Source organism: Arvicanthis niloticus, chromosome 28 (assembly GCF_011762505.2).
Source record: "Arvicanthis niloticus isolate mArvNil1 chromosome 28, mArvNil1.pat.X, whole genome shotgun sequence".
In the NCBI taxonomy this organism is placed as follows: Eukaryota; Metazoa; Chordata; class Mammalia; order Rodentia; family Muridae; genus Arvicanthis; species Arvicanthis niloticus.
In genome coordinates, this window is record NC_133436.1 from 272,071 (window position 1) to 292,867 (window position 20,797).

General features: G+C 35.4%; 1 protein-coding gene across 2 annotated transcripts in view; it reads left to right on the plus strand.

Moving 5' to 3' along the window:
- Window positions 1–20,797, plus strand: part of Lnpep (leucyl and cystinyl aminopeptidase) — a 94,424-nt gene that overhangs the window by 53,847 nt on the left and 19,780 nt on the right. For both annotated transcript variants that reach the window (XM_076926536.1, XM_076926535.1), the window contains exons 5-13: window positions 341–461; window positions 1,074–1,228; window positions 2,343–2,456; window positions 4,192–4,323; window positions 10,071–10,202; window positions 12,793–12,953; window positions 13,158–13,246; window positions 18,394–18,577; window positions 19,722–19,878. In XM_076926536.1, coding sequence (XP_076782651.1) covers window positions 341–461; window positions 1,074–1,228; window positions 2,343–2,456; window positions 4,192–4,323; window positions 10,071–10,202; window positions 12,793–12,953; window positions 13,158–13,246; window positions 18,394–18,577; window positions 19,722–19,878 — 1,245 coding nt within the window. The remainder of the gene's footprint in view (window positions 1–340; window positions 462–1,073; window positions 1,229–2,342; window positions 2,457–4,191; window positions 4,324–10,070; window positions 10,203–12,792; window positions 12,954–13,157; window positions 13,247–18,393; window positions 18,578–19,721; window positions 19,879–20,797) is intronic.

Sequence of the window (20,797 nt, forward strand, 5' to 3'; positions counted from 1 at the left end):
AAAGGATTAACACCTTAGTTTTGTACTACATATAACTCATCTAAACAGTTCATAAGCAAGAGCACTTGTCAGTTACAAGAGTGTAAGAATGTATCATTACATTAGTGACAGTGCTTATAATTTGCTCTGAGATGTGCCACAGTAGTTTATTTGGGATACCAGGGAAAGCTTTAAAAAATTAAAACACTAAGTAATTCTTTTGTGTAAGTATAAATATGAATGACTTGTTCTGTGTGGCTGGAAGAATTATGAGGATTCACTGGTCCTATCAATGCTCAACTGAGTGGCGTGTCATTTTTATTTTACCTGCTGTTACACTGTGGGTTATGTTTCTCTTCAGGTTTCTGTATATGCTGTACCAGAAAAAATCGGTCAAGTTCAACATGCCCTGGACACAACTATAAAGCTCCTTGAGTTTTATCAAAATTACTTTGAAATTCAATACCCACTTAAGAAATTGGGTAAGAATTAAATAATTTCTTTGATTTTTATTGCAATTTATAACAAAGATTTGCCTCATAAATGATTTTTTTAGAAAAAGCCTTTGCCAATTTTTTTAAAAGAAAAGAAAATTTTAATGCTGTAAAGATTTTATTTGTTAATGTTTATTTACAATCTATACATCTGAACTTAGACTTAAAATTACTTAGATAACTTAAAGTTTATGGTGTTGTCGAAATTTGCTTAAAGCTCCATCTGGAGTTTGATAAATTCTAACTTCCAAGAAATTTCTGATTCAGATGATAAAAGTATATACTGGGAGCCCATGACAGGGAGATTTTAGTTTTCTTTAGTGTGACAGTGGTTCTGAAGAATATAATGGGGTTCTGACTGGGCTTTGTCTTGCTCACTCTAATCTGATTCAGTGTGAAGGAAATGGGCTGGTTTTGTCATTGTTAGGGGACAGTGGAATTGCTGATTAGGTTTTCCTCAGCTGATATCCAGGCACAGAGAGCATTTAGACCTAGGAAAAGAAAGATTCAGTGTGTTAAGGATCATCAAAGACCTTTTGGGCAGAGACTTGGGGAGTTCTTTAGATGAGAAGTTAATCTCTTCTGTCTTGTCATGTGCAGATTTGGTGGCCATTCCTGACTTTGAAGCTGGAGCAATGGAAAATTGGGGCCTGCTTACATTCCGAGAAGAGACTCTTCTGTATGACAATGCCACTTCTTCAGTAGCAGATAGAAAACTGGTCACTAAAATCATTGCTCATGAACTGGCACATCAGGTATCACCAACCAGTACCATTATATCTCATTCTCTAGAGTTTTAGTAAACACCTGTATGTTAGTAAGCGTATTACTATTCTGCGATTTTAGTACTGCTATTATATAAAATGACAAAGGGAAGGATTTCACCTTTTAGTCATTTCATGTCCATTGTCTCATCTCATAAACATCCTGAGGTGGGTGATAATCCCATTTGACAGGTAGACAAATTTTGACTTAGCTCTACGAAATGATTTGTTCAAACTCACACATCTGTGACACCAGTGATTTGCCTGTTTGTATGTCTGTGAAACTGGGATTGCGTACAGTTTGTTGTGGCTTGTTACATGGGTGCTGGGATCCAAACTCAGGTACTTAGGAATGTAGGGCAAGTGCTAACCCTGAGCCATCTCTCCATACCTGAAAGTATTTTGAACGTATGTTATTTAGGAAGGCCTCTTACCCTTTTCTATCTTTTTACTACCATATATAATAAACCATTGAAAGATTTCTCTGGCCTCCTCTGTTGTGTGTGTGTGTGCGCGCGCGCACGCACATGCACGCGCATTCACAGACACACACACATGCCAGGTTTCTATAGGAATATTACTCAAATTTTGGTCAGAATCAGTGTTTTGAACTCAGGTAATGGAAGAAAACATGAAATCCAGACCCTCTGACAATAGGAAAATCTTTACTTGTCATAGATGACTATATATATAATGGAAAATAATCTTACCAACTTGATATTAGATCAAATAATTTCATTATCTAAGGAGTTTCACTTTAATGAATCAGCTTAAAAATTTCAGTACCTATATAGCATGATGTATATAGCATGTTAAAATTTGTACATATTTTAATAAATAAATATAGTCTTTGCTACTTTTTTCCCATTCAGTTAAGGTAAAATGTTGAAGTTTTTATTTTACTTCTAAAATCAGTCTATACAACTTTTAAAATCCTTTACTTTTGGGATAGTTTGTATAACTTTTATGAGACTTTAATTACTCTGGGTATACTTTGTTTTAAGATATTTTTATTTGATTATCTTCAGTTAGCCTAATAGTGCATTCAGTTAAGAAATTCCTGAGAATATTTCTCCTCCTGGTTACTGGTTTGTCTCTCTTACAGTGGTTTGGTAATCTGGTTACAATGAAGTGGTGGAATGACCTGTGGCTGAATGAAGGCTTTGCCACTTTCATGGAGTATTTCTCTGTGGAAAAAATATTCAAAGAGCTCAACAGTGTAAGTACTGTGTTTCTTCAAGAGTCCTATGAGGAGGGAATAGACACATTATAAGTTAGTATTTACCATATATTTTCTACACATTTGAGATAATGAAAAAAATGTTTAAAAGCTATAGTAAAATCAATAATTCTGGAGACTTAGCTGGGCAGTGGTGGTGCACACCTTTAATCCCAGCACTTGGGAGGCAGAGGCAGGCGGATTTCTGAGTTCGAGGTCAGCCTGGTCTACAGAGTGAGTTCCTGGACAGCCAAGGCTATATACGGAGAAACCCTGTCTCTAAATAAATAAAATAAATAATTCTGGAGACTTAACAATGAAACCCACTCTTGCATATTGATGTATTCCATTAAACATTAAAATGATTATTTTTTAGTTTAGGATGAATGTTTTAACCATTACATTTTATTTTATTAGATATGGTCATTTTGTTTGAAGGAATTTAAATAAAGTTGGAAAGTAATTTAAAAATCCTTGTATAAAAAGAAAAGAAATAAAGACTAACTTCAATACTGCTTCTTATATTATCACTGAGTACATTCTTTAAACAGTTCTTAAATAACATATAAGTTGCTTAAATAAAAATACAAGAGCTGAAGAGATGGTTCAGCAGTTAAGAGCACTGGCTGCTCTTCCGGAGGTCCTGAGTTCAGTTCCCAGGACATGGCTCACAACCATCTATAATGGGATCTGATACCTTCTTCTGATGTCTCTGAGGACAGCAACAGTGTACTCATATACATAAAATAAATAGATCTTTAAAAAATAAGAAAATAAATAAATTGCTATTGCTGTATACAAAGCACATATTTGTTTCAAAGACTTGAATACCATCCTGTTATAGACAGGCATTGTGCTGTGTGTGTGTCATTAGGGCTTGAAGATATCTCCTGTACTCAAAGATTTTTAGATATAATAGGCCATAATTTGATAGGTATTGCTGAGGTAATTCGAATATTGTTAGGTAACTAAGGGGAAGCATGAAACATGAGCCCCTCAAACTATAGAACAGTCTCCCACATAGTAGTGTCAACAACCCTGAAATTCTGTGACTTGCTGTTAGACTCCCTACATATATTTTTTTAGGTACTTAGAAGAAGTATTCTTGAGAGTTTCCAGTTTGACATTTCTGTATATAGAGCTTGATTACAACTGCAAGTAATTTTTAGTTGAGATACTAAATAGGTAGTTTAAATTATGTGTACTACTTAATTAAGCAATGAAATACATAGTTTCACCACTTGGGGGTGCTCAGAACACTTTGAATTCTAATATACATTCTAGGGACACTCTTGGCTGAACTTTTAATGCTTTCAGAATAAGAGTTGTATTTTTATTTTAAGTAACCTTAACTAAGAATTATATATCGTTTTAATAGAAAAATCAAAGTAAGGACCACCTTTCTGCTCTAAGTTTCAATTTCTATTTTAAAAATTTACTTTAACCTTTGTTGAATATTTATCTTGGGTATTCAGATTTGGAATTTGCTTCTGATAGTCGCAGATTCTCAATTTTACAGTTATGCTCTTTTTTCGGAATGCTAATTGTCACATCCCTCAGTTCTAAGTGCAGTTTTATGTGTAAGGAAATGCATACAATTTACTTTTATTTGTTTATATGCTGCAGTTTAGTGAGCCAGGTTTTTTTCATTCTGTAGCAATTTGTTTAATTCAAATAAATGCTATAAGTGCCTTTATATTGGTCATAACTTCCTACTGCCTTATTTTTTTGCTAGTATGAAGACTTCTTAGATGCTCGATTTAAAACCATGAGGAAAGATTCCTTGAACTCGTCTCATCCAATATCATCATCTGTTCAGTCTTCGGAACAAATAGAAGAAATGTTTGATTCTCTTTCCTATTTTAAGGTATCACTGTGCACAAAGAAATGTACTTTTAATAGAATTCATTTTGTAGGTCAGCAAACAGCGTGATTCACATTAAAGACTGAGTAAGTGTTGTTTTTGGGTATCCTATTGAAGTTTAACTGTTTAAATTTTAAACATGTAAATCTGTTTAAAGTTTGGTCTTAACTTGTGTTTCTGTCTTCCTCTTAATCAGTGTGACTAGTATTCAGGCAGTGAAGCAGATCCTGTAATAATTCATCTTTCAAAGCTAGTTTTCTCCATGGATCTACACACAGAACATGTGCTCAGAAGAGCATCCTGAGCAAAGCCTTTTGTTGTGGTACTTAGAATTGAGGTGTTTTCTAGAATCAAGATCACCAAGGAAATTAGGAAAAAAAGTTATTTTTAGTAGTTGACAGTTACCCTTCAGGATATGAAGCATAGACACCAGGGCAGTGGATGGGAAGTAGAAGCTCTGTTAGGATCTGAACAGGTTGGAGGACAGAGGAAGTGTGGTACTGGTCTTAACCTGAATGGATGCTGGCAGAAGGGGTGATGCTAAAGCTGATTAGTCTCTGATATTTGGTTGTCAGAGTAAGTGTAAATCCCTGTGCTAGACAGTGAAGAGAATACAGTAAGTGCAAGGACAGACCCCATACTATCAGAAAGCTCAAAATTAGGAGTAAATACATATGGACAAGCAAGAGATGTTGTGTGTGCTGAAGTAGTACAAAAACATGTGCATACTGAAGACAGAATCCAAACAGCACAGGGAAGAGGGGAGGGCAGAGGTGGACCAGTGCACTTTGAAGGGAAGAACCAGGAGTGCTGATGGCTGGGGCTTGTTCAGAGATGGGACCAGGGTTAGCAAGGTAAGGAAGGAAGCGTGAGTGCCCTGACCTGCGGGACCTTCGACAGGGCACCCTAAGAAAAAGGGGAGAGAATGGAAGGGACAGGAGACGTGAACAATGAGATCAAGTCAAGTTTTCTGATCAAGGTCCATCTAAGCTGTATTTTCTCAGGCAATTTCTACAGGGAGGGAAGGGGATAATGTGTTTGGGGGAATTTCACAGAAGCTGTGCATTCTGCCACAGAGGATATCTTACAGCCCTGATGTTTTTGTCTGGCTCAGGTTGCAGCAACCACTTTCCTTAGGGCGCAGTGACCACTGGCCATCTGCTTTCTCAGGAGTTGATAGCTGAGGAAAAACAAAACCTGAAACTATTCTTTCAAAATGGAGTCAGGCTGGCTCCTGGCACAGGAGCCTCAGCCTCAGGAGATCCTGAGTACCATAAGAAATCTATGATTTTTTTTTTTTTTTAACATAAGGATGACTTGATTAAACTTGATATTTAGAAAATTTAAATTGGATTCAGTTTATAAAGTGGATTTTGAGAGCACAAATGGGACATGGCACTGACAATCAGACATGCAGTAGTGAACATTTACAGCAAATGGTCATAACAATGGAAAGAGAACAGATCTAAAACTAAAGTGAGTTTGGTACTCAAAGGACTTAGTGACAGGGTCAGACATAAAGGAGAGGCAGAAATGTTTTCCAGATTAAAGACTGATGAAGTAAGTAATAGTATTTTTAATAAGAAATCAGGAGTTTAATTTAAATACACACACACACTAATTTTTCCTTATCTGCAATTTTTCTTTCTGGCTTCTGAAAACTATTGTTAGACACCTTAGGAAAAACACTAAAAGGAAAAGTCCAGAAATAAGCAGTCCATAAATTTTAAACTACATATCATTCAGAATAATGGGAAAAGCTCATACTGCCCTGTGCAGGCATAAGCCAAACATTTCTCCAGTGTAATCGTTGTATATGCAACCTATCCATTCATCACTAAATACCATCTCAGTTACCAGATTAACTGGTTCAATTAGGGCTTGTGGTCAAATATTTTTTATTTATTAATGATCCTTAATGTACAAGAGTTACATTGCCAAAAGTTGCCAAAGCAAAGGTATAAAGTGGTTCCTTTAAGTGACTAAGTCAAAAGTTCTTAACTTTATAAGGAAAGAAAATCATCAGCCTGTCTTGCTAAGATCTGTACTATAATAAAATATTTTGAAACAGACGACATTTACATGACTTATAGTATATTGTTACAATTATTTATCTTATTAAGAATTATTAATATTATATATACTGAATTCATTTATTAAACTGTATTATAGGGGAAAGCATTGCATATATAAAGTGTTGTGCTGTATGATCTACTAGGGGTCTTATAAATTACCCCCCCTCTGGATAAGGAAGCTAAGTATTCCAGTTATTTACTATAGTGTTTTTTTTTATAGATTATACTTGAATGGTCAGTAAGGAAAATTTTAAAATGTGTTTCTGTTGCTATAGAAAAGGTACACAAATTTGTTATTTCAAGATGTATTAATGACAGAATTTTGACACCAATCTAAACCCAGAATTCATGCTTTCTGATTTTGAGATTTCAGTAGCATACTTAACCCCTGACAATATGGTAACTACTTATTTTAAAATTGGAAATTTGACGAATATCCCACATCACACAGAATGAATAATTCCAGTATTTTGTGTAAGAAGAAACAATGGCTGGGGAAGGATGTTTGACAGATATATTCCATTTTTTCTTCATAGTCACCAAGCCACTGATGCAGGCTGCCTTGTGAGGGTTTATTCATTACCTAGATTTGAAAGTACCATGTGCCAGACACTGTCGTAAACTCTGGACTTTCTTCAGGAGACCAACTTGACAGTGTTTCTGTTGAGTATCCATTTCTTTGTTCAAATGTAGAGACAGATATTAGAGACAAAATATCTAATACAGCATGTATTAGATGAAATAAAGAAGAGAAGTAAGAGTAACAAAGAAAATGCCATTTCATATAGCATCATTAGGGAGGCCACTGTGAGGAGGCAATATTGTAACCCATTTGAGAATGAAGCCTATGGGTTCCTAGAAACAAATATTTTAGGCAGAGATAATTAAACTATAGACCCATGTGCAGAAAAGAGTTAATATCACAATGTCAGAACAACTACCCTTTGGTAGTCTACCTATAAGGCTATTCCTTGGCTGGCATCTGGCAGACCAGGTTTAGGGACATTTGTAGTGTTTATAATGAAATTGATTTACTTTGTCAAAATTATACCAAAAATGTAGTTAATGAGTGTCTTCTGTTCTTTGGGAGCTGTGGAATTTGGATATGTACAGATAAGAGGATATGTCTATGCTCACCCATTACCACTAGGAAAAACAAAACAAAATTTGATTGCCAAACTTCTTTTAACAGTTACCCTGATTAACAATATTCTATACACTATTACAACTTGCTAAAGGAAAGTACATCCTGTATACTAGGAAAGGGCTGAGGAAAATTGAGGGCTGGCTTCTTTTAAACTTTGTAACTGCTCCTCAGCTGATTTTTCCTTGAATCTTTTCACTGTCATAGATTATAATTGTGAGTGTGCCTATCAGTTGAATTTTGTGAATCCTTTTAGTGCTGCATCAAGCCTGGGACTGAAGTTAGCAAGTCCCACACAGCTTAAGATGACAGAGTGCTTTTCATGTTCAAGCATAAGGTAGGAATAAAATAAGTAAGCAGCAGAATAGAGTAAGTAATGGAAAGTAGATGACATCAACAGAATTGTGGAGTGAAATCATTATGAAGTATAATATATGGTAAGAATGTTTTATTCTAGGTGAAGAACATGTGGTCAGGGAAGTAGCATGACATGTCTTATTGTTTTAAAATTTATGCCCAGTGTTTAACAGCACATGGAGTCAAGATGACTGATTAGGTAGTTGTCATGGATGGACTATAATGGCAATGAGATATGGTTGGACCTGGAAAGTATACAAAAATTATCCAGTTGGCATATGCTGATAGATTATATGTAGAATGTTTGAGTAGAGTCAAGCATAATATTAGCAGCTTTTTTTTCTGAGGGCCAGCTAGACATGAGTTCTATTTTTGGGATCCACATCATGGAAGGAGAGAAGCATCTCCTGAAAGCTATCCTCTAGCCTACACTTATCCACCACCTGGGCATGCACCTGTGCCCATATGTGCACACACACACGATAAAAACAATTTTCGCTTAACAACTGGAAATTAGAATTGTCATTTACCAAAATGGAGAAGACCACTGGATAAGTAGATAAGTAGATACAGGACAAAGAAAAAACTGAATTTTTTAAGTGTGAAATGTATATTAGATAGACCAGTAGAGACACCAAGTGGGCAGCTGAATATGAGTCTGGAATTCAGAAAAAAAAAAATCTAAGTACATGTAAATCAGGGGGTTAAAGCCAGTAGAGAACACCTAGAAAGCAAATTTAGGTAGAGAAAAAGAGAGGTCCAAGGATTAAATGGCAGGGCATGCCAAACTTTAGTCATCAGAAAGATTAGATAAATCAGGAACACTATCCTAAGGCTGTGTGCATAAAGACTTTCAAACAGGAGAAGATAATTAATCATATTAACTGCTATTGGTGCATTATTGATAAGTTGAGTAAGAGAACTGAGATGGATCTGGCACCAGGAGATTCACCAGGGACCTTGGTTATGACATTGCTGGTAGACAATGGTTAGTTTGTGGCTCAAAAGAACATGGGGAAAGAGAAAATGCCAGTGACTCTAAAGAGTTTTACTACAAATGAGAAGCAAGAACTAGTGTGATAACTAGAGGAAGTATGAAGTTAAAGAGTCAATAACACACACACACACAGAGCTGGAGGGGGGGGGAATGAGAATATGAGAGAATGTTTGACAGTGTTTTGCTGATGGGAATATTATAGAGGAGAAGGAAAAAGTCATGTAGGAGAAAAGAAGGGACTGTTGAGAAAAAGAATGCTCATATTTATAGAATAAATATAGCTCTAGAGTGAAAAATGAGTGTAATGGCTATTAAATTTATCTATGCTGATAATCTTGATGGCTTGATATTGCTACATTTTTATCACGACTGAAATTCATTCAAATATTGTATTTAGTGCTTCTAGGCCTTGTAGTAGGCACTGTTTTTGTAATTGCATCATTGAACTGGTCACTTAACTAGCCTTCAGTATAGAAAATATAACATATGCCAGGGATAGAAAATAATATCAGTTGCTGATAGAGCAACCTGATTTCTCTTACAAATCAGAAATGACACCAGATAGTTGTCTCGTGGTTAGAAATGTGATGTGTGTGTGAGGGAGTATATTATTGCTTGAATACTTGCAAGCCCAGTTTGGAGTCTTAGTGTTTGCTCGTTCATCTGTACATTTATTAGTATAATACATTTCTTCAGAAGAAGAAAGATCCTGATAGTCTCAGTAACATGGGAGACTAAAATCAGAATGTAATTACTGCCACCAGAGAGATTTGCAAAGCTTTGCTAACTGATTGTGTTTCCTCATTGTATGCTCATGGGTGCATTCATTGGAGATAAAGAAAGAGATGCCATAGAAAATTTGTCATTTTTCTATTAAAAATACACACATGCTGACCGTTTCAATGCTGACATGAAAGTACACTGAAAGGCCACAAAGAACGGCTCATGGCCAATTTAATGTACATAGGAATCTAACTCCCTTTGCTAATGTTTATATCTTTAAATAATTGTATTTAAATATAGTCTACATCTATGAACATGGAAGACTAACAATGTACTATGTTGTATATATAAAATCATGTATTTTAGAAATAATATATTTTCAGTTTTAGATTCTTGATTCGATAGCCTATAATAGCCTGGTATTTTCTTCTCTCTTTCTCAATGTTTTGAACAGGGAGCATCTCTCTTATTGATGTTGAAAAGTTACCTTAGTGAAGATGTGTTTCAGCATGCTATCATTCTTTACTTGCACAACCACAGCTATGCAGCTATTGAAAGTGATGATCTCTGGGACAGCTTCAATGAGGTAAGTAATGTGGATAACTCAATTTAGTTAACACATACAGAAATGGTACCAATGAGAGTTATTTAAAAGAAAGAAGATAGAACTACGCATGTAAGTATTATCAAAGTCAAGAAATGAAAATACTGTTTGTTGTATTAAAAAAGTATATCTGGCCATGGATGTTCATATCATTCTGTACCTGAATCTACATTCATAGTTTGCTAAGTAAGGAAAAATTTTCTCCTCAATAGTAATGAATATTACATATTTTTGATACTTTTTGCAAAACACTTATTTTGAAGTAGTTACCTTTTCTAGTTTTTCTATTTTCAATTAATAATTCTATATAGAGCCCTATGACCTTCTTGATTTGGGAGCCCTGATACCTCTCAGTGATATATCACAAGATGATCACCATGAGTTCTTGTTGCAGTTAAAATTTAAAATGGCTGGCCCAGTCTGGCTTGTTTTTATGGGGCCCAACTAGACAAAGCCTGAGGCCATGAGCCATGGTATACTCCCTCTGCTGCTCAGCTCAGGCCACTGGCTCAGTCTAGCCAGAAGCACCGGCCCTGACATCCATGATATGTCTCTGCCAATCTACCACGCTGTCTCCACAAAGCTTGGCCGAGCCCCAGACAGTACCCACCATCCACGCAGTACCTGGTAGAAATGAAACTCTAAAGCTTAATTATTATCCAAAGACCTTATATACTTAGAAATGCTCAGTTAACAATTTGCCCACACAGAGTTGTTTTCCAGTATCTAACCTTAAGATATAAATTGTTACCCAGGACCATCCTGGACCCATGCATGGTTCTCCATGGTTCCTACATCTCTCCTCTTCTTCTAGCTCCTCCTCTTCCTTCTCATCTTCCTCTCATTTGCTCCTCCCACATTAGCTCCTCCCAAATTACTGAGTTTATTGTAAAATGGGGAGGGGAGGCGGAGGGAAAGGTTATACTGCTACAAGTTCCATACTGTCTTTGAATTGTTTGTCTCTTGGTTTTTGTTACACTGACATTTTATAACTAGCAGTGTAATTAGATAGAAGTTCTTCTTCAGTTCAGTGTATGAGCCCAGCTTGCCTATGCGTATTTGTTGACTGCACAATCCTTGTAGGCTTTTAAGTTTGTTACTCTGATCTAAATTGGTGGTTCTTTGTTTTCTGCACAATCACAGATAGAGCTGAGAATCTGATACAATCTCATGTCATCTGCTTCAGCAAAACCACATGCATGCAAAACACCACACATAGTTTCAATCTCATGGATGCTGGGTCAGGAACCCTTACTTTGGATCTGTCTCATCACCTACTCTGAATGGTAGTGTTTTCTAGTATTAACTTTTCACCCAAAAGATAGAACTTTCCTAATGATTTCTGCTTTGGAGAAGAAAATAATTTTTATTTCCTAACATTAGTTTCTGTATTATCTTCCCTCCAGTCATATGTTGGCACTTCAGTCAAGAGCCATTGCTTATTTGATTCCCATCACACATATCCTGAAATGTGGAACATATGCCTGCCTTCATCAGTCACTGCAAATAATGTTGTTCCATCCCAACCTATTTTCTAACACTCTCAGTTTTTTTCAGCATCCACATCAAACTATACACTAGTCTCTTCTTTTCAGATTACTGCTTTAAACTTCTCAAAGTATCTTGCTTTTCTTCCCAGCCACTGGACCTGAAATAAATAGGTTGTAGCCATGAGAAAGATAAAATTAATACCTCAATGAAACTGGGAAACATTGTTTCATACTTCTATACTTTAAACAGCTTGTAGTGATTGAGTTAGAACCTGCCTTGGTGATGTAATAGTTCAGGTTTTATGATGATGTGGTGGCTTGAATTTACATCTATGAGTAATCCAGGAAAATGGGCTAAATCAAAAATATAACCTTCCCACTTTAAAGAGACCATTTATCATAAACTACTTTTTGATCATTGATACCAGATGTCTTGGAGGGAATGAGCTTTAGAATGTCTAAATAACCTGTGACATTAGATTTTAGATTTTGCAGGGAATTGTATATATGTTTGGGGAAATAAGATCTACGATTACCAAAAAAGAGTTTACTGTTGTTCTCTAAGAGAGTCAGTTAAGGGAGCAGAGTTCTTTGTAGCCTCTGCTGGCATTATCTGTCACCCTTTATCACCTCCCCCGCCCAAAACTGTGTACTTAAAAGACAGTGAAGACACAGAGTAGGGGATAAAGAAGAGTGTAGTGCTTCTCAGGACTGAGTCACAATGCTAGAATCCTAGAATACTTATCACCCATTGCATCTTTGTGAAGTGGAGGTGCTGTGGCTCAAAAGTTCACTTCTACCCTCTGTGAATTCTGATGTTAAACTCTGCAGGTTGGTAGTGCACCTGCTGCTTTTCAGCATGGTATTGTTTATGCTGAAACTACCCCTTACATTCCAAGCTAGTTTGCTTAAGCAGCTCCTTACTTAGTGTGATAAAAAGTGTAAACTCAACTCAGTATCAGTTCTATGTGGTCTTCATGGAATAGACTAAGGAAAAAGGAAAAAGTACAAGCAAAGTAGACTAAAACTTTTATACTGATTTTATGTTAAGAATTAAGAAATTATTCTTCTTAATTTAATAGGTCACAGACAAAACTCTAGATGTAAAGAAAATGATGAAAACCTGGACCCTACAGAAAGGATTCCCATTAGTGACCGTCCAGAGGAAAGGGACTGAGCTTCATCTACAACAAGAAAGATTTTTTCTAAGCATGCAACCAGAAATTCAAGCTTCAGATACAAGGTATCATCCATTTTTTTTCCCAGCTTGTCTTGTTTCCACCTTCAGGCATAAGAATTTTACATGTTTTATACCATCCTTCTTGTGAAATCCAATGAGGTCTTCCCTCTCTAGAAGGAGTTTGGAAGCTTTCAATTTCCAGTCACTGTCCGAAATCACGTCTAAATAACAGGAAGAGAGCTAACCTCCAATCTTTTCCTTCTGCAGACACCTTTGGCATATTCCAATATCCTATGTCACTGATGGAAGAAACTATTCAGAATATCGATCAGTTTCACTACTGGACAAGAAATCAGGTGTGACTATAGTTAATACCTTTCTGATAGAAAATTACTAATAGTGTAATTTTAACATAGGGCAGATAATAGATTATATTTTCCAGTATGTACATTCTCTGATCTAATGTCATAAATCACCGTCCAACATTAGACTACAATAAGGTTAACTCTTTATATGTATAGAATTGGCTTTTAGTTGTAAGAAATAAGGTTAGTAAAGTGAATAAATAAGATAATAAATTTAAATTTTAAAAAGGTTAAAGAAATGTTAAGGAATATTTTGACAATATTTTATTTTTAGGTCCTAGATAAATATTTTTTTTTAAGATTTATTTATTTATTTTATGTATGTGAGTACACTGTAGCTGTCTTCAGACACACCAGAAGAGGGTATTGGATCCCATTACAGATGGTTGTGAGTCACCATGTGGTTGCTGGGAATTGAACTCAGAACTTCTGGAAGAGCAGACAGTGCTCTTAACCACTGAGCCATCTCTCCAGCCCCCTAGATAAATATTTTATGTTCTAAAATAAGTAAAAGAACCAGAGCAGTTGCTTACAATGTTATTATCTACTTTCAAGGTCTGTCTTGGAGCCAATGCATTTTAACAAGCATTTTATAGCTTCTTTATATGCATAATAAAAGTTGATTCATAACTTAAATTTACAGTACATGCATATAACAACGTATCTTAGACATGTACATTCTTTGGTAATGAAAACGGCCCAAGGAGCTATGATAACAAGGAGATAATAAGTCATGACAGTGATGCAGACCAAGTGTTCCTACGTGAGCTTCATTATAACATTCAGTATAGTTCAGATTTTTAGATCATTTTAGGTTTCAGATTTCCAGACTACAAATGTTCTATTAGTAAAATCTGTACAAATGGTAGAAAATCTACAGTGTTCCAGATTTGAAAAACCTCTAGCCCCAAACTTTTCAGAAAATTGGTAGTTGATCTGTATACATTTAACCATAAGGAATCCATAAAAACTATTGAAATGTGATTTCTAACCATTTGTGAAATACATCTGTGGTACCTACATATATGTCTTTTTAATTTACATCCCAAAAGAACATAAGGCTCTTGGATTATGTGTGAATCAGCAATGAATACTTTAGACTTATGAAAAGGGAACATTCTTGCTTAAATTTGAATCTGTTTTCAAATCTACATTTTGATGGGTGAGTAAAGCCCAGTTGTCTGGTTCACACCATGGCTCTCCCATTTCCATTTAACTAGATTTTAGATGACGTGTTTGGCCTCCCTGCACCTACTCTACAATAGGGGTGTGATAAGGGTTCTTAGAGTTTATTTATATGAAGCACCTAAAATAATGTCTGGCATGTGTTAAGATCATGTTAGACACTATTACTAATGTCCTTACTAAACAACCTTTAGTGCTTGCGTATCATTTTACAATTTTTCTACTTGAAATCATTATGTACATATGATTTCTATATCTTGCCTTTTAAAAATATATGGTAATTGCTATTTATTCTTATATAGCCATGATTCATCAATTGTCTTACTAAATTATTTCCTAATAAAAATATTAGATAAGATTTTTTTTCCTATTGTATGATTTGTTTTTTTTTAATCTGTGCTTCTCAAAATTGTAGACTGTTAGGTTTGAGATCCGGTACTTGACACTAAGATTGTTACTTACTGGGAAGAGCAACTTAGTAACAATGAATGTACCATTTCATTGTAGCTTTACCACACACTACAGCAGAGCACAGAACCCACACAACACTCTCACTGTGTATAGTGCTGGAAGCAGAAAGTGAGCCCACCGTCTCTTTGATTAATGTATGAAAAAGTGTTGTCTTCCCTGGTGAAACAGAACTCTAAACATTAGGAATTCCTAAAACGGTGCTCTGACCTAAAGAAGAGGAGCAACCTTCCCCTCCAGGCATAAAGTAGTATAGTCCAAATGCAATGCAGCATTTAAAAGGAGCCAGTAAAGAAAATGTGCAAACTTCAAAATAGTATTTAAATTTTTGTTGGTATTTTGTTGGCAATAAGAAATCTGCTTCCGTTTATATGTGTGTGGTAAACTGTTTTTGAGATTTATGCTTTATAAAATAGCTCCAATTTTCTGACTTATTCCTTACCATAGTCAACTCTTAGTTGCTATAACAGAAAAACAAAAATAATTTAAAGGGGAGAAAGATTTAGCTCACAGTTTGACAGTTTTCCGATCCTGGCATCTGGTCGAAGAGAAGAAAAACATTAGCAGGTTATACTTTTGTGGAGACATTCCAGAGTAATAACCTTCTTCCTCCAGACCCTATTTCCTCCAAGCCCATTCTCTACCAGTTTACCAGGGAGATAAGAAGTTCCTTCTCAATGACTGGATCTTCTAGCTTGAGACTGAGCTTTCAACATATGCATGTAGAGAGACAAATATGCTGGAACCATAGCCTGCCTTCCCCCCGCTCCCCACTATGCTTTATCTTTCCCTGTTTTTCTTTCCCTCTCGTCTTCATTCCTTCCCTGTCCCCTGTCTCCTCCTTTCCTTCTCTTCTTCTCTTTCCACCTCGATTTACTTCTCACCTTTCTCTCTCTTTCCTCCTTTTTCTCCCTTCCCCGGATTCTCCTCTATTCCCTCCTCTACCCCTTCTCCTTTTCTTTTCTATGATCCCCCTCCCACCCTTCCTCCCCCTACTCCCCACCCATCTCTCTTACCTGTTTTTGCTGCACAGAATATTTTCTAGCACCTCAAACAGGCTATGTTTGTGTCTAAACTCTTCTGTGTGCTGTGCTTTCTCCTTGAAGAACACCCTGACTTCCCACCCCCTTGACCTCCTATTCATTCCTCAGCCATTGGCTAAGCCATGGCTTGCTCCTCAAAGACCTCAGCATCCCAAGAAAAGGCAGATTTCTAGTTTATAGTTTCAAATAACAGTTTGTACTTTCTACTCAGAATATTCTGTAAATACTGTCTACTGTGTCTCTCCCCATGTTATACTTATCTCCCCTTGAGGGTAAATATTGTGGCTTATAAATCACATTTGTAAACTTAATGTGTAGTAGGTGCATAAACAATTACTGAATGGCTAAATGAAATCACTGAATTATAATGTTGACTATAAAAACTTTTCAAGAAAGATCATTTACAGCCAGATGAGATGTCTTATTTTTCTTCATTGGTAAAACTCACAGTAAAAGGGAATATACAAAAAGGAATATAATTGTTGAGTCTCCAGATAGAACTTGCTCAATTTGATATAATTGTCACTAATAACATAGTTCCCCTCTGACTGTTGCTGCTTTAATTTCTGCCAGTTCAGATTTTAATTGTACACGCTGAAACCACTTTCCTCTTATAAGGAAATGCTTGACCCTAAGGATACTTGAGTCTTCTTGGTCCCTGATACCCCAATAGTAATTACTCTCAACTTAGTTGAGTTTCTTTCTTTTTTTCTTTTCTTTTTTTTTCTATTCTCAAAATGTAGCAGAGAAGATGACTTTAATTACGGAACTATAAGATCCTCTGGTTTCTTAGGTCTACAACAGGGCTCTAAGCTTAATTTACTAGTTCAGTTTTATGTAATAGTCTTTGCCACCTTTTCCCATACATGTTGTTGTTGAATAATAACATATAGTAACAGGCTAAAGGAGATCCTATTTTAGGTTATGCTAAAAAAATTTTTTTTACTTTGTCTTTCTTACCTTTCTGTTATCTAGCTTTTATATGTAAACCCAAAATATTTAACTCTAGGAGATACTTAATTCTAACTGGAAATGGTCTGTTTCTGAAAAAGTATATCATTATCTCAGAAATATTTCTATGAAACTAAAAGTTGTATCATTGGAAGGAAAGCAATTAGAAAGGAAAAGAAGGGAGGTAATTTGCTGACATGCTTTTGTGTGTTGTTATCTTGTCTTTGTTTCTACTTAATAAGATAAAGGGTAAAGGAAGTGATACAAAGAAGGGCTTTTGCAAGGGCTGTAGCTAACCTGTGGGATGGTAACTCCCTGGATGTCACATTTCCTAATTTTATAGTAAAAACATATATTTTTATTTGTTTGTTTCAGGACTTCAATATTTCCTCATAAAACAGTAGTTGATTTTCATAGCTTATTAACAAATGTTTTTTAAAATCACAATTAGATTACTTTGTCTTGGTTTTTGCCATTTAAGATTAAATTGTTCACTCTTTATTTTACTATACAGTAGACTATGAAAACCAAACTGTTAATCTGTTAATTATTACAATAAATTAAAAACTTTTTTTTTAGGTCAGTGGAGATGGGGCTGTGTAATACCTCTTGACCAGGCTTTATTTTTAAAAGTGCCACACAAGGTTGTGCTGGCTAACCCAAATGGAGAAAATTGGTACTTTTTGGATTAGCTAATAATAGAATTATTCTCATCAATTAGAAGCCTATTTACAATGGCCCTAACCTGGAAACATGACTTATTTCTTCACAAATACTCACCAGAACTACATATTACTCTGAAAAAGAGTAATATGAATTTATTTCACCTAATTGATCCTTCCCATCTATCAAGAATAAAAAAATAAATATTGACTCTTTTAATGAAAAGGACTGATATTTCTATTAAGATATACTTAGAAGCATTTCCATCTTCAGAACGTCCAGAATATCAGCAAAATTAGAGTAATAAAGGGAATCAGATAAATTCTAATAATTTATGCTTTTGAACTTGACAGTCTTTAAGTAAAACTTCATTCTTTAGACCATCCCTTTCCCCCATGCATAATTTCCTAAGGCTTGTGTTTTCTGACAATCTTAGACATTTCTTCCATCACAAAGCCTCTCCAGATTGCCCTTTAGAGTGAGATGTTTCTATGTGCTTCCATGGATGTTGTGTTTTCTTTTTCCGTGAGTGACACTTATGTGATGTTGTTTCTACGTGCTTTTATTAGACCATAAAACAGGTTCCTCTGTCTTCTTTGTCATTTGTTCTCCAGTGCCTAATCCTAGAACTAATAATGTATGATGAATAAATAATGTTTAAATGAATGAGTAGCAACCCTCATTAATGTGAAACTTACTGTACCAGCACATAGGCATTTAGTTTTTTAAAAGAAGCATAGATATGAAAACATACTTTGTTAACTTTGAAACAACCAAAGCCCTCTATTGTCTTCTCTCTTGATGTTTTAATTTTTTTCTCTATTTTAGATGTCATCAATCTTACAGAACAAGTGCAATGGGTCAAAGTCAATACAAACATGACTGGCTATTACATTGTTCACTATGCTGATGATGACTGGGCAGCTCTAATCAATCAGTTAAAAAGAAATCCTTATGTTCTGAGTGACAAAGACCGAGCCAACCTGATCAATAACATCTTTGAACTTGCAGGGTAGAGTATGCTTGATTTGCATTGTTATTGTCATGTTTTTTAAATGTTATTGCAATAAAGATCAAGTCAGAGAACAGGTTGAAACAGGTTGAAAGAACAAGTATATATTGACTGTTAGGTAGAGTTTTAGAAGATTTGGAAAATGTTAAGCATGATCATTGCTTTCAGAGATTTTATAATGTGTTAGAAACATTAGCTATGGACACATTGAATAGTTAACATAAAATAGGATCCACTACTAGTTCAAGAATAGATACCAACAAGTAGGATACATATTTTGTTTAGTAAAAATGTTTTAAGAATTCAAGATTCACGTTATTTTGTAGCAATTGGCTTCTGCTTAAAGTTTAGTGCTAATCTATTGGTTGAATAGCCTCTCTAGTGACTGGAGCCTCCTTATATATGTGGGGGTTACCTCTCCAACCACCATATACGTGATAGAAGCCCAAAGCCAAGAAATGGCAGTGGTCTTTTGTAGAAGTGTTTTCTGAGGAGTTTACAATTTTTGATTGACTCCAGACCTAGAAACACAAAGATTACTCATCATTATTACTTTCCAAATTTTGACTTATGTTTTAAATATGAAGTAGCCTTGTTATGTTCTTTCAATGATTACTGCTATGACTTTTACAAACTGCCTAGTTAGTTAGTAGTTTACTTTTTTGTTTGAGACAGGGTATCATTTTGTAGCCTTGGCTGGCTTGGAACTTCATTAGGCTGGCTTCAGAGAGTTTACAGTTTGGCAAACTGAATTTACAGCCAGAAATAAGATTTGTCCATTTTCTGATTCAGGTATTCTGAATCAGATACTAATTTAGACAGGGGGTATGCTACCCCTAATCTTGTGGTAGATAGAAGTAATTAGTAAATAAAATTAATAGCAGTTGTCATTTCCAAGACAGTGTAATGCTTTTAATTAGTGCCAAATAATAGATGACTTCTGGATCCAAAAGTGAGCTTTCTATTAAAGTGCATCTTTACCCATGAGCCACATAAATACATTTACTTGAGTCTAACTTTGTCTGATGCTACTGTAAACCTAAGTTTCTTGTCTGCACAACTCAGTACTCACTATAAAGTTTTCCTCCATGAAGTTATGTGTGTGTCTCAGAAGATTTATACTTCATATTCATTTATTCTCTAGCCTTGGCAAAGTGCATATTCGGATGGCATTTGAGTTGATTGACTATCTTAGAAATGAGACCCACACTGCACCCATCACTGAAGCCCTGTTCCAGACAGACCTCATCTATAACCTCCTGGAAAAACTGGGATACATGGACCTGTCCTCCAGATTGGTGGTAGGTCTTCCTTCAGTTTCTCTTATGCCTACCTTTAATACTGTTACTCGCAATTCTATTCAGCTTTTAACATTCCTTTCTTTTAAAAAGCAGTTAAATTCTAATTTCTTTATTTTACTGGTTGTAAAATATCTATTTTGGATCAAAATGCCATGATTTACCATGAAAAGTTGATGAAGCTTTTTATATGAAATAGTATTCTTCTAATATCAAAATGTAGACCTTTGACTACTGTTAAGTAGAGCCATCTAAAAAGAAAATGTCCCTGAGGACTCTCTTTTGTTTTTATACAACATTAAAATAGAGTCATTTAAAAAAGAGAGATCCTATTAATTTGCTAGTGTTCATTATAAAATGTAGCATGTTTGTACTGAAAATATTCTGCTTAGTAGTTGTTGCTGACTACTAGGTGGCAGTAAGAGTATGAGCTCTCAAGGAGTCTTAGTATTAGACCTCCCCTCTCTTAAGACCAGTCACTTCATCTTAACAGCTATTACTTTTGATACTTCAACAATTAAAGTCATATATTAGTTACCTAGGATTGCCTTAATGTATTACTACAAACTTGTTATATAAAAATACCAGAAACTTATTTATTATGCCCCTAGAGGCTAGAAGACTAAAGTCAAGGTGATGGCAGGGTAGAGTATCTACTACATGCGTTTTCCTTAGCTTCAAGTGAATGCTGGCAAGCCTTGGCATTCCTTCCTTAAATTTATGTCGCTCCTGTCCTATCTCTGTTGACAAGGCACTATACTGTCTGTGTTTCTGTGCCCAAATTTGCCACTTGTCATAGATATATTAACCCTTAGGTCAGAGCTCATAGTAACCCTGTATAACTTCACTTTCACTTAATTATATCTACAGAGACAGTGCCTAATTAAGATTGTATGAATTGGGGGGAAATACACTATTCAAT